Genomic DNA, 15747 nt, shown 5'->3' on the forward strand with positions numbered 1-15747 from the left:
TCGGAACAGAAGTGAGTGCAAGGGATAATGTTGTAAAAAATTACCCTGGTATGGGTTCTGTCAATAAAAAGTTATTAAAAAAAAAAAAAAAGGCTATTAAGTGAGTAGTACAATTATCTGGGATAAGGCCTGACAAGATATACACCTTTTATACCAAGGCACAAATTAATGTGTGCTGTGAAACCATCCCAGAGTGGCAAATTTTATTGGCCACAGCTCCAAATTTTACACATGGGTCTCCATTAAAGATAACCTGCCTATTACATAATTGTCATGGATTCTTGAAGAAAAGGTTTCTTAGGTTCCTCTTAAAGGACCAACTATATTTACAAATGCATCCAAACATAATATTTGTGTTGTATACTCTCGTGACTTAGCTATAAAGAGAGTAGTCAGAACTCCTTTTCAGTCCACTCAGCAGAATGAATTGTATGCAGTCATTCTACCTCTTACTTATTATCCAGGAGATGTAAATATAATATCTGATTCAGCCTATTTGGTAGGTGTGATACAAAGAATTGCCACAGCCCAAAGTAAAATTTGTAACTTCTAATATCTATCAGCTCTTTAAGGAATTTCAAGAGCAAGTGAGAAAGCATCCAGGTAAGATTTATATCTTGCATGTCCACTCTCATAGTGGACTTCCAGGTCCTATTTTTGATAGTAATTCAAAAGTAGATTATCTTCTAACCATGTTAGCCAATATGCCTTTATTTCAGGCAGCCCAACAATCTCATTCTAAATATCATCAGGCTGCTCAAGCTTTATGTTTGCAATTTGGGATAACAAAAGAGGAAGCTAAGAGCATAGTAAAAGCCCGTACAACTTGCTTTCCTTTCCATGCTCTTACACTCCCTCCAGGGAAGAACCCTCATGGTTTGAGACCCAATGAAATTTGGCAAATGGATGTGGCTCATTATAAATCTTTTGGTCGTCTGTCTTTTATCCATGTTGTGGTAGATACCTTTTCAGGATTTACTTTTGCAATACAAGCAGCAAAAGAGACAGCCCGAGTGGTCACTGAATTCCTTATATAAGCATTTGCAATTATAGGTGTGCCAAAAACAATAAAAACAGATAATGGACCTGCATATACTTCTAAACATTTTGCACACTTTTGTGCACACTACTGGCATACCTTTTAATCCACAAGGATTAGTAGAGAGGAGAAACAGACTACAGGATACTCCTCCAAAAACAAAAGAAAGGGGGAGCCACAGGTAACCCTAGAGAACTTCTAAATTTAGCTCTTTATACAATTAACTTATTGATTTTTGATAAAGATGCACTGGCTCCAGCAAACAAGTTTTATAACCCACTAAAAGGGCAGTGTCCAGTGCAAGCAGCTCCACTATCTTTAGATAATTGCCAGGTGATGTGGAGAGACCCAGAAAGTGGTGAATGGAAGGAACCAGATAGGTTAACTGCTTGGGGGAGAGGGTTTGCTTGTATCTCTACAGATGGAGAAGGAATCAGCTGGGTGCTAAAGAGCCATATTCACCTTGTCCATTGGAGAGAGATGGAGCAGACCCTTGAAACGAAGGAGAAGATCCAAGAAACATCAAGTGGTTCCAGTACTGATTGTGCTCACCACTGAGAGAGCATTGAAGTTATGGCAACTGATTCATGGACATCAGAAATTGTGAAATGAAACTGATGCAGAACTTCAAAATCCTCAGGAATCATTGCATTCCCTGAGACATGATAAGACTGTTGTAGGACTTCAAAATCTGCAGAAATCATTGGATTCCCTGACACATAAGACACTGTTGTAGGACTTCAAAAACTTGGGGGGAATCATTGGATTCCCTGACACGTGAAGCAATGGACAATAGATTGGTTTTGGACTATCTCTTGGCTGCTGAAGGAGGCGTATGTGTGATTGTTGTTTACATACCCTCCTTCTAGGACTTCTAAAAATCTTTTACACCTCCATGTTGATTTATATTGTTTGTTATATCACTACTTGCATTTACAATTCATGTTTGTTACACCACATTGAGCCTGTATCAGCTGTGGGGAGAGTCATCATTGCTAGCCTGTACTTTATTGCTATGTGCTTGTGTAATACCTCCCAAGCTGATGGGTTTGTGCATATCTGTTTCTAGTAATACCCTTCAGCCCAGAAATCCACTAACAATATCTGGCTTGACTCCCCATTTCCCTTTGGTGCTTTTCATCTCCCTTCCTGAGAAGTTGCAGGGACGGGGGACGTGATTACCTTCTTTTTGGTGTTTTCACCTCCTTTCCTGAGAAGTCAGGGAGGGTGTGATCACCTCCTTTTGGGGTTCTCACCTCCCTGAGAAGTCAGGGGTGGCGTGACTACCTGTGTTCTAAAACAAAAGAAAGCGAGAGATGTAGAGGGCTGAAACTCTGAAAAGGTGTGATTGAATCAGATAGCAGAGCACTTAAGGCTGATTATTTTTTGGATGTGAGATAATGACTCTATAAGCATATACTTAGTTGATATGGTAATATGATGGCTCTCCTCATGATTGGTGCTTACTGAATGTTTGGTAGTAAGATAATCATGGGCAAGGATTGGAGGGCTGAGGGAGAGAGGTCAGGGTCACATGGCTGTAGGACAAGGAGGAAAGAGACTGGAGATTCTGGACTCCAGATGCCAGGATACATCTTTGGCAAGCTGCATGGCAGGTTGCCTGCCTCCACTTCTCCCCCTAAAGATCAAGGACTTTGATTGATCCGGACTCTGATCCTGAGGTCCTCCCGAGAGCTAACCTGGACATTATATTTTCTATTTTACTAAGGAGCTAAAAACAATGGTTTTTTTTTAACTTCTACCTCCTTTCCCTCCCTACCTCAATCGAAATTGAAAAAAAAGAATAGCACTATAGGTTTTTATTTTTCAGTAAAGAATACAAGAAGTTTACCATAGAAAACATCCTATTTAATATAGAACCATAATTCCTATTGTGTATTTTCCAAACTGAACCTTTTATATCTGAACAAACACTAATTGGTCTAAGGAATAAGAATTCCTTTTTTCTTATTGGTTGAGAATCCCCTATTTTCATTTCCTCTGTTTCCATCTACTTTTTTAGTGTTTGAACCTTTTTTTGTTTCCTTTTCCCACCTCTATGTAAATTAATCTCAGCTATTAAAACAAAATATTCAAGATTTGCTCACAGCTTTGTAATTCATGCTGCAAAAATTGGAAAAAGGTCTTTTTTATGTTTTTAAAATATTATTTATCTAGATTTAAGAAATTTTAGTTACAATATTCATATTTCTGATTTGGATTTAAGAAGTGTTTGTGACCTATTGAATTGGTATCATATGTGGGAATTATATTATTAAAGGACCTTAGTTGTAACAGGATGTATTAAAATTATCAAAAGATCTACCTATAAGAATAAACAGCATAATTTATGAGAGGCATAAGTTAAAAATAAAACTTGCCACATAAAAACATGAATATTAAGACTGTCCATTTTATAGTAGTGCTTAATTCTATTCTCCTTGCTTATAATTTTAAGACACTGCCATATACTAACAGAATTAGACTCAGGAGCCAATTAAAAGAAATGTCAAATGCTTCAAGTGCAGAAACACAAATTATGATCTTTTGTTTTCTGTAAACCACAATGAAATCACCTTTTGAAATATATTAGAATTTAGTATTTACTACTTAACATGAAAAAAATTAATTCACTTTATGAAAGAAAAAATATATAAATATATACTTACAATAATGACTCTACTATCTTTATCAGTGAGAAACAATGTCATTCAGGTGTTACTGAGGAGCTTGTAGTCAAAATCAATTATGTGACCAAAAAGTCTGCTCAGACTATAATTTCATTTAATGTGTTCAGTAATATGTAGTCTATAATCAGTAGGTTGTCCTGGAAAATTATGGGTAAAATTACAGGTACAAGATTGTGTTTGTATATTTATGTACATATTTGTATAAGTGTTATTTGTGTATATATATCACACATACATATACATATGCCTTATACATAGTAGTCACTTAATAAATTATTATTTCCTTTTAATTGTTAAGGATATTGTCATCCTCCCAGTCCCTCAGGTTTGCAACATTGATGTTATCTTATACTTCTTTCTTGCACTTGTTACCCAATTTCTCTCTATTGCTAAGTCTTATCATTTTTGCCTTGGTGACTTCTCTTCTATATGTTCTGTACTATTTTTATCACTTATACAACTACCATATTGGTACAGGCTGTTATCACCTCATCCCTGGATTAGTATAAAGCCTACTCATTGATCTCCTTTGTCTTAATTTTCTCCCCATTCCAATTCATACTTCCCTCAGTTGCCAAATTGATTTTCCTAAAGTGCAGGTCCAACCATATAATTCAAATATTTACTGTTTTGTTTGATATTTAAAGCTCTTCATAAATTGGTTTCTTCCTTCCTTTCCATCCTATTATTCTCTATTCATGTATTCTACAATCCACTGTCATTGTTCTCACTATTCCTTGCACAAAACGCTCCCTATCTGGATTCTATGCTTTTTATTCACTCAGAAGATTCTTCCCTCCTTACCTTTACCTTCTGCCTTCTCTGACTTAATATAAGTCTCAAGTCATGTCCCACAATCTGTAACAGCCTTTTTATTTTATATCCTCTGCTTTTCCTCTGAGTACCTTCCCTTTGCATATATACACACACACAAATATGCACACACATGGCATATGTCTCCCCCATTAGAATATGAGCCCCTTGAGGTCAAAGACTATATTTTACCTTTCTTTTTATCTTCAGTACTTACTATCTGACACATAGTAAAAGCTTAATAAGTGATTTTTGACTGACCAATTCATAATTAGGCAAAATTGAGACATTTGAAGAGACAGGAAGACAAAAATATAACATTAAACATCTGTAAACCTCTTTTGAATATCACATGATAATAAATATCATCATCAATAAACAGCAATAGCAGCAAAAGCATTAAGTATCATTAAGCTCTTACTATGTACCAGATACTAAGTTCTAGGTATGCAAAAGAAAAAAGCTTAAAACAAGGTTCCTACTTTCAAAGAGTTCAAATTCTAATAGGTGATAACAATATACAAACAAATCTGTTCATTTTCTCCCTCTCTCTTTCCCTCCCTCTCCCTCTGTCTCCCTTCTTCCCTCTCCCTTTCTCCCTCTCTCCCTTCCTGTTTCTCTCCCTCTTCTTCCTTTCTCCATGGGTCATACAGCTAAGTAGTATCTGAGGACAGATTTGAGCTCAGGTCTTGCTGAATCCAGGTCTAGCATTCTATCCTTTGATCTACCTAGCTGCCTCTTAGAGTGTCTAATAAATGCCATGTATGCAAAGATGATTGCTAAGTGATTACCAAATCAACATGATTCTAAATTTTAAATATTGAATATAAAGTATTTCTAGTCCTTAGGTCTAAGCAAATAAAGAATTATATATATCATTGGACTCTAGGGTAAATAATTTATATATGAAAAGATATAAATCCATCATGGGAGAAAAGCCCTTTTCTCTGTTGTGTTGTTTTTGAATTCCCTAGTCCCAAACAGACATTTGGGGAGGAATAGAAGGGAGATGATGCTTATCACTAAGTGCATTTTCTAGTGTTCAGTAAAATAATTAGATAATCTAGAAATTTTTATCTCATTCTAATATTAAAGTATATATATTTTATTTCTCTCTCAGTTATCTTTAAGTGCCATACTTTTTCTTTGAATGGCATTCTAGGACTTAGGCATATAAATCAAATTGATTGATAAATATCATACATTATCAAGCAAAAAAGGTGGCTTATTGGAAACAATTGTCTTGTATTTCCTATATTTAAATTTGTTATCAAAAATTTCATAGCCTTGATATTGGTAAAAAAAAAAAATACATTTTCTTTGTTTAGAACATTTATTTTATCAAGAATTCATCTTAAGCTGGAATGTCAGACAATACTGAGAAACTGAACTGGCAATAATATAGCTTCTGGAAGAGATGAGGCAGTTATTTATTTTTTTGATCAGTGATTGTACACAGAATGAAATTGTTATAAAATATTAAATTAATTTTTTTTTAGCTGTTTAAACTCTAAGGACTAACTAAAACTGTCAGAAAACATACAGGAAAAACTTAAAGGAGCTGTGATTTACAGATAAATGTGGTACAAATCATATATAAATGGTGTGAAACATTAAGTTAAAAAATGAATTTTGTGGGCTACTTAATCAGGAAAGGCTTCTTAGAAGAGTATATTCAAGGAAGATCTCACTTGAAAGTGAGTGGAGTTTTTTCCAGATGGGGAGCAAATACATTAAAGCAGGGGCAAATATGTTGTAAGATGATAAAGTAAGAACATTGACCTTACTAGATTGAAATAAAACAATATGAAATACTGAGAAATTACATTAGATAAAAGGAAACTGATAGAGGACTATCATGATAGACTTTCCTAAGAACTTTGAATCATTCTGACTAGTGATAGGAAACTACTGTGGATTCTTGAGGATGTGGAATGACATGATTTTTTTAAATGACATTTAAGAATTTTTATTGTTACTTAAAGAAATTGTTGTTTTAAATAAATGCTTATTTGCTTCCCCCCTTCTACAGTTGGGCATTATATACCGTGACATTAAACTGGAGAATATTCTACTTGATAATAATGGCCATGTAGTACTGACAGATTTTGGTCTAAGTAAGGAGTTCCTTGCTGATGAAGTGAGTATTGTATATATATTTTAAATTATTGATATATTTATGAATAGAAAATAAGTTTTTATGGGTTTCTGAAGAAGATGATTTGAGAAATTTTTGGTGGATTGCTTTTAGTACCAGATTATTATACTATGTATATGTTATTTTTAATAAGTAAACATTTTAGAGATAGATGTTCACTTTTTCTTAACTTATAAGGGTAGGCATTAAAGATTCCATTGATACAGTCCAACATTAGGTTAAGTAATATTTTTGCATTTCAGCTAAGTATGGTTATAGCACTTTCTTTGAGAATGCTTTGTAGAAGTTCTTGCAACTTACTCTCATATGTGTAATCAACAATATAATGACGTTAGTCTCCTTGCTCTGCCTCACATACACAATCCCATCTCCTTTCTTTATACATTTTTATTGGCTGCCATCTCATGCCTGGAATTTTCTCCCTCAGGTCTACCACCTGGCTTCTTTCAAGTCTCAGCTAAAAATCCAACTTTTACAAGAAAGCTATCTTCAATTTATCCTAGATATATTTTATTTGTTTATAGTTTGCATATTTTTCCCCTTCACACTGTGAGTTCCTTGAGACAGAGACTTTTTAATTTGTTTACATTGGTTTGGTTTTTGCCTTCCTTTGTATTCCTTCCTTTTTATTTGTATTAGTACAATGCCTATAATGTAATATGCATTTAAAAAATACTTACTGATTTGACTTACTATCATGGAAATAATACTAAATACTTTTTGAAGGTAGAAAGTGACTTATCTAAATAAATTTGGATTTTAATTGATTTCTACCACGTAGTTTAAATGGGCAAAGAAAAGGAATTTCTTAAACTTCAAACCTCTCATCTCCTATTCACTAGTCTTTTGAGGCTAGAAGAGTGATGTTTTCCACTCAGTGTTGAACATTTTCACACTTAATCATTATCTTCATGTCCCAGCGATTCTGAATTTCTATAGATCATTATTCAAACTCTATTCCACACCCACTATCTTACTCCCATCCCTCCAACCCTTCCACCCTAAAGTTTCATTCTAACTCCATCAGCTCTTGCACCTTGTCCTCCGAAATGCCTGTTCCACAGGAAGCAATTTCATCACAAATCTTCATTATAAATCTATTCTACCCCGCTACTTCGATCTACTAGCTCTTACTGAAACCTGGCTTCTTCCTTGACCTAACCTCCCTTGACAATTCTTTCTAGTATCTGTTGCACCTTCACTCATTCTCCTTAGCTCACTAGTTGAAGAGAGGGTGTTGGATACTTGCTCCCATTGCCAGTTCTAGGTTCTCCCCCCACTTCCATGAAGGAACTTTTCCTTTGAGGTTATACTTTTTATATCCACCACCCAATTAAAATCTTTGTAACTGTTTTCTACACAATCCTAGTCACTTTTCTTCCTTTCTCAATGAATTTGAAGCCTGGCTTCCAATTTTTTTCTCCTCCCCAATTCTTTCCCTAATACTTCAACATATTTATTCAATATACTCACTTTTCATGAGCTACTGTCTTACTCCACCTCAACCACAAATAAGGTAATACTTTTAATCTTTCTTTCATTCACACATATGCTACTTCCATTTTTGAAAATTTGGAAATTCCCTTATATGATCACATAACCCATTGACTTTTTGCTCTCCTTTCCTTTATCCCCTTTATCCTGTTCTTTATCCCCATTGTGACCTCCAATCTCTTTCCCAAGCCATTTCCCCTGCACTAATCATTCTTTCCTCTTCTCCCCATATTGAACTCCAGAAGCAATTCAACTCTCTACTGTTTTCCTCTCTTGAACTCCTAGCCCCTTATCATTTATGGGTTATTCCCAACCAAGTTCCCAGCCAATCTTGGATCTTCCCCACTAGTCTTCATCTTCATTCTTACATATGTGGCACTGAACAAAAGTAAAGAAAATCATGCAATTTTTCTGATTAGATCCACTACAAATTTATCTTATAACTGGGCCCTCAATGTTGATAGGCAATCCTATTATACTTCTGTTAGCAACACACTAATACACTTTCCCCAATGACTCTTCCAAATCTCTTAGTTCCTCTTTAAATCTTCCATAGGCCTTCCTCTCCCCCATCTTTCAGCTAAGAACTCTGCCTTATGTTTTACAGAAAAAAAAAAAAAATTGATTCCACCATGACTCTCATTTCCTCCCCTCTTCCTTATCTCCTTCCTTTTAGATTCTTTCTGCCATTCTTTCTTTCACCCTTGTCTTACATGATGAAGTGGTCTTACTCCTGGCCAAGATTGACCCCTCAACTTGTCCAAGTGATTTCACTTATTTATTTCCTCTAAATCTAACTGTCCACTCTTTGCTTTGTCACTTTAGCCTCTCCCTGTCTCCTGGCTACAAACATGCCCATATCTTCTTCTACATCCTTAAAAAACTTGACTTTTGACTTTGTGTTAAGGACTAGATTTCATTACTTCTATAAGAAATGGCTGTACTGTGTTTGGTCTTATTTTATATTCTCTTGGGTCTTGAGGCTTCTTTCTTGCTATAATGAATATAATAATATTCTGAGATTTGGGATAACCTGTAAGTTTTCAAGGTTCCCACAGTGGTCTGACCCAGGGTCAATCAAGCCAGTAAATATTAAGTGCCTTCTTTGTGCTAGGTTCTGGAGATACAAATAAGAAAAAGAAAGGCATTCCCTGTCCACAGGGAAACTCATGGGAAAAGACAGCACTCAAAAAGGGAGATGTAAAGGGGGGAGGGTCAGACAAAAAGGGGACTGGGATACATCTGTATGTCTCTCTCTAATCAAAAGGGAAAAGCGGTTACAGGTAGTGGGAAGATGTTTCATACCCAAAGCTGAGTAAGCAGCATGGTAAAGAGTTTTCAGCTGATCAGCTTATCCTGGAAGAAGGGACATCTTATTTCATGAGTTGAAACTAAATGGATGGATAGAAAGTGAAGTGAATCAGAAAGACCAAATTCTGCTCTCTATAAAGGAAAGTTTTAGGAGGAATTCAGTCCTTCTATGGAAAGAAGGCTAAAGGGATTGAAAAGGTATTAAGAATCTGAGTTGTCAGCATGATAATGAGATTAGAGCAGCTGGGGCAACTAGATGGTGCAGTGGAAAGAGTACCAGCCTTGGAGTCAGGAGTACCTGAGTTTAAATTTGGTCTCAGACTCTTAATATGTATTAAATGTGTGACCCTGGGCAAGTCACTTAATTCCAATTGTCTCTCCAAAAAAAGTAGGGGCAGCTAGGTAGTGCAGTGGATAGAGCACCAGCCCTGAAGTCAGGAGGACCCGAGTTCAAATTTGATCTCAGACACTTAAACTTCCTAGCTATGTGACCCTGGACAAGTCACTTAATCCCAAATGCCTCAGCCAAAAAAAAAAAAAAATCAGCTTATTCTGGGAGGAGCATCAACAATTCAAAACAGATGCTATTGGTCAACTCTTGGAAAAATCCCTCAAATCCCTGAACATACTAGGAACTTTATACCTAAATCTAAAAAAAAAGAAAGTATCACAAGAGTCAGGAGAGATATGAAAAGGTAAATATGAGTGAGCAATCATAAAGAATTAAACAAGGATAAATTTTTTTTTTTACATTCCCCTTTGGAGAGATAACATCAATAATCCCCTCAGAATCTTTTTATCTTCATGATTCACAGAGAAAATCTAACAGCATACAGATCATGGAAGATTTTTTAAATTGTTTTATGTTTTGATGATCTTAAAAGAAGAATTGAAAGAAAAAGAATATACTGAGGGTGAATGAAGAGAAAAGGTGGGAAAAAATATCTCACATATTTTCTGTGGAGAAGTAAAAGACTTGTCAAAAACAAGTAATAGAGAGAATGGGAAACACTTGAACCTCATTCTCATCTGAACTAGTCAAAGGAAGGGAAAATATACATATAGAAACACAACTGGGAACAGAAATATATTTCATTTAGTAGGAAAATAAGAGGGAATGGGGAAAAGGAGATAGAGTATATAAAAGAAAGGATTCAGAGCAGGGGCTTATAATCAAAGAAAGGATTAGAATTTAGTGGTAAGTGTTTTGGGTAAGGGAAAGAGAAGAGAAACAGGAAAGCAGAAGCAAATTGCATCAAACCTAGAGCCCTTGTGTGGAGCATATTCCTCACCCCCCTTGTCATTGATAGGAAATTAATCACCATTATGGGTTAGACATGATTCCACATGATTCATGATGCTGCCCACCCCTTGACAGAGAGGTGATGGACTCGGGGTGCAGATTGAAAAATTCTTTAGCATGGATAATGTGGGTATTTGTTTTGTTTTGACTACTCCTATTTGTATGTATAGTAAAAAAAATATGTATGTATGTATATGTGTATATACACACACACATGTATTTTAAAAATATAATCATGTGGGACAGAAATAGAAGTGTTAAAATACATTACAAATCATCTGTATAGAAAGGGAAAATAGATGAGTTTAGGAAGCATATTACAAACTTGACATGAAGTCATGGTATAAGGATAATAGAGAATTTCAATCATCTAGACCTAATGAAGCTAGATCTCTCCATCCATCCCACCCCAAGCCATTGTTCTCCTTTTGCCTGCTTCCTGCCAGTATCAAAGTAGCTTTATCTTTAAAAAAAAAAAAAAATAGGGGAATAAGGAGACAATGATGTTTCATATCAATGAACAGGGAAATAGTTCATGACCAAAGAAGGGATAAAGAGGATCACAGAAGATAAAATGCTCAATTTTGATATATGAAATTGAAATTTTACATAAACAGTAGAACTAAGATTAATTGATAACAACTAAGCTAACTGATAAAAAAAATTTTAGTTTCTATGATAAAGGTTCCTTTTCCCAGAATATTCCAGAACTGATTCAAATTTACAAAATTTACAAAAATAAGAGCCATTATCCAGTTGATAAGTGATAAAGAATATGAACTGGTATTTCTTAGAGGAAAAACTCTAAGATGTCTTATAGGCATATAAAATAATGTTCCAAATCATTAATAATTGTAAAAATGTGAATTAAAGCAACTTTGAGGTTCTTCATACCCATCATTGGCAAAGTTGATAAAAAAAGGAAAATGACAAATATTGCAGTGTTTTGGAAAAACAGGTGCCTTGATGGAGCTATAAATTAGTATAGAGCCATTCTGGGAAACAATTTGTAATTATGTCCCCAGAGTTGTTAAATTATGCAAATGCTATGACTCAATAATACCACTTCTAGGCCATTACAACAGAAAGATTGAAAAAATTCCTATGTGTCCAGCTCCTATTGTAATGGCAAAGAATGGAAAATTTAAGGAAGTGTCCATTATTTGGGGATTTATTGAAAAAATTTGGTACAGTGTACTAAGAAATAAAGTAATGGTGTCAGGGAAATCTGGGAAGATTGATTTAGATTGAAGTGAACAAAAGAAAGAAAATAATTCATACTACAACATGAACACTAAAAAATGAACAGTTTTAAAATACTTAGTTCTGGTCAACTCAATTATCAATTTAATTCCAGAGGATTGATGATGAACACTGTAATATATCTCCTGATACTGACGTAATGGACAAATATGCAAAATAAGATAGATATTTTTGGAAATTGCCAATATGGGACTTAAATTTATTTGATGTGTTTATCAGAATTTTGTTTATCTTTTTTCCTGTCCATGGGAAGAGAGAAAAATAAATACTTGGTAATTGACAAAATTTAATTAAAAATACACAAAAGAGGAGAGAAGTTCAGAAGGAAACACAGATAAGCAGGACAATTTTGTTATTCTTATGTTAAATTCAACTTATACTTGTGTGATAGTAATTTGTTTTATATAGTATCTTTTTTATATTCCTTCTGTATTGTCAGTATGTCCATGTTTGTTCAATTAATAATTAAAAAATGGAGCAGAAAAAAAAGTAGGACATAAGAGAGCTCTCAACTGCCTTGCTAAGAATTAAAGTCACATGGACCATATGAACTACATTTTTGTATGCTGAAAAAACTGGTAGATGTGTTTGGAAAGCTGTAATATTTCTAAGGTCATGTAGAATGGGTAAGGTACTCCTGGATTGGAAAAAGGCAAATGACACAATTTAAAAAAAAAAAAAAAAAAAAAGGAAAAAGAAAAATTGTGGAGTCTTACAACTGTAATCTCAACAGTTTGTTTTAAACTCCTCATAACATTCTAGAAATATGTAAAAATTAAAGGAAGGGTTAGTGAATATCTAGAAAAGGAAGCAATGATTACAAAGAGCTTTTATGACTGCATTATGAATAGATCATGCTATTTTTCCTGTTAGACTAAGGAAACTTAGTAGATAGCCTAAATTTTAGTAATTCATTTGACAAAGAATCTTGTGCTTTTTTGGAAAAAATTAAAAAATGGTTGATAGATGATAGTGTAGATAAGCAGATCAGCAACTGGCCAGTAGTAGTCATTAATAGTTTTATTCACTTAGAACAAAATCTCCAGCAGAGAATCACAAGGAGCTTTTATGTTTGACATCTTTGACTAAAATAAAGAAATACGTGTCCTGCTTATCAACTTTGCATGTGACAGAAAGGGATAGATGATGCTATATGATAGTCAGATTTTAGAAAAGGCTTAGCAGGCTAAATTGGGCCAAAAATTTATTGAAACCAATATGAGATAAAATTTAATCCTTTTTTTTTTTGTTTTGATTTTAGTTCATATATTTTTTATTCACTTTCATTGAAATGTCTCCTATCTTTTACAGTTAAGTTTTATTGACAATGATAAAATTTAATGGTGATAAATATCATCTTATTTTGGAGTTTTAAAAAATCAGCTTCACACAGGCAAGATGAAGGTTTGAATAGATAATAATTTGAAAAAGATCTAGAATTTTGGTTGAATATGAATATGAATCAAGTTAGTTAACAAGCATTTATTGAAGTGCTTACAGTGTACAAAGCACTGTACTAAGTTCTGGGAATCCAAAGTAATGCAAAAACATGGTCCTTGCTTTCAAAGAATTTCTGTTCTATAGAAAATAATATGTAAATATGTACATACAATATATACATAATATAGATGAAAGGTAACCTGAGGGGGTGGCAAGACTCTAGCATCTGAAGGTATGAAGAAAGACCTCTTCCTAAAGATAGGATTTGAGATTTCACAATGGAGAGAAAGAGTAAAGTGAGAGTTTAGCAACCCCAAAATTTCTTCCACAAAAAACAAAAGAAAAAAAAAAAGGCCAAAATGAATTATGAGTGGGAAAGCCAAGAAAAATTTGTGAGTCATTTTTCCAGCTTAGAGCAGCTTAGGAAGATAGAGATATCTATGGACAATAGGATAGAGTGATCTTTGGACAACAGCTAGCAACACAGCAGAAGTAGCACCAGGCTGTGGGATAGCAGTAACATGGACTAGCCTAATACCCAGGTACAATGAGGAGACTGAACATCCAAACAAATGGAAATCCCAGGATATCCTGTACTATACTGGGAGCAGTAACAAGGACCATCTGGAAGCTCTTTCACTAATTATCATTTTCTCAATTGCAGTTTTAGAGCAGAGAGAAGCAGTCTTGTTCACAAGGTAGCAAAGACCTAGGATAAGGAATAAGACACAGAGCAGGAGTGTAATAAACAGACATCTACCTGAGTAAATCACACTACGTTGGAAGAACTAGAAATTTACAGGCTTCCAGAATGAGCTGTGAAAATAGAAGGACATAAAAAATAAAACCTCAGGCTAGTCACTCCCCTCCCCCCAGAGTCAGAGGAAAACAGAGCCAAACTAAGTCCCCAGTCAAGAAATAGGCAGGAAAAATGAGCAGACAACAAAAGTAGAACCTGAGCATTAAAAAGGAGCTAAGTTACCCAATGGATAACGTGTGGCCCTGAAGTCAAGTAGATTCATCTTCTCAAGTTCAATTATGACCTGAGACACTTATTAACTCTGTGATCCTGGGCAAGTCCCTTAATCCTATTTGGGTCGATTCCTTATCTATAAAATGAGTAGAAGGAAATGACAAACCACTCTGATATCTCTGCCAAAAAAATCCCAAATGGGATTAAAAAGAATTGGACACAATTTAAACAATTGAACACCAAAAAAAATGTTGTGATAGGGAAGCCTGACACAAACTTGGCAGATAGTGACTTGAAACCATCTATAAGTAAAGCCATAAAGAAAAAAGCTTATTGGACACAAGACTAATGAAATTCCTAGAACAACTAAAGAAAGAGATTTTTAAAAGAGCAATAATAATAACAACAACAAAGATTTTTAAAATCAAATAAAAACAGTAGAGGAAAAATTAGAGAAATGAGAAGTATGCAAGAAAATTATGAAAAAAATTATAGCTTGATAAAAGACACATAAAAATACTAAAGAAAATAACTTCTTAAAAATTATATTTTGCCAAGTGAAGTTAATGACTTCATAAGACATTATGAAACAATTTTTAAAAATTCAAAAGTCTGAAAAAGTAGAAAATGTGAAATCTGGAAAATGACTGATCTGGAAAATAGATGGAGGAGAAATTATTAAGAATCAATGAACTACATGACAGTCACAAACAAAAAAGGTCCTAGGCATCATATTTCAAGAAATTGCAGATAAAAATTGGCCTGATAATTTAAAAGACCTTACCAATAACCTCCTGAAAGAGATCCCAAAATGAAAACTCTGAAAAATATTATAACCAAAATTCAGAGCTCCCATTTCAAAAAAACAAACAAACAAACAAACAAAAAAAAACAGTGCAAACAGCTAAAGAGAAAGAAATAAAATATGGGAGAGCCACAATCAGGACCACACAAGATTTAGAAGCCATCATTCATTATAAAGGAGTAGAGGGCTTGGAACATGATATTCTGGAAGGCAAAGGAACTAGGATCACAATCAAGAATAATCTACCCAGTAAAACTGAGCACAATCCTATTAGGGAAAATGAATTTAATTAAATTGAACACTTAAAAGCATTTCTGATGAAAAAATTAGAGCTGCTAAGAAAATTTGGCATTCAAACATAAGACTCAAGAAAGTCTTAAAAGGTAAATATGAAAGAGAAATCATAAGGGAGTAAACAAGCTTAAATTGTTTATATTCCTATTATGGGAAGTTGATAG

The 15747-nt window shown here is 34.3% G+C and overlaps 1 protein-coding gene across 1 annotated transcript in view; it reads left to right on the top strand.

Moving 5' to 3' along the window:
• RPS6KA5 (ribosomal protein S6 kinase A5) overlaps positions 1-15747 on the top strand; it is a 178923-nt gene that overhangs the window by 93975 nt on the left and 69201 nt on the right. The window contains exon 5 of the mRNA XM_012547365.3: positions 6575-6682. Coding sequence (XP_012402819.2) covers positions 6575-6682 — 108 coding nt within the window. The remainder of the gene's footprint in view (positions 1-6574; positions 6683-15747) is intronic.

This window comes from Sarcophilus harrisii, chromosome 2 (genome assembly GCF_902635505.1).
Source record: "Sarcophilus harrisii chromosome 2, mSarHar1.11, whole genome shotgun sequence".
Taxonomy (NCBI): domain Eukaryota; kingdom Metazoa; phylum Chordata; class Mammalia; order Dasyuromorphia; family Dasyuridae; genus Sarcophilus; species Sarcophilus harrisii.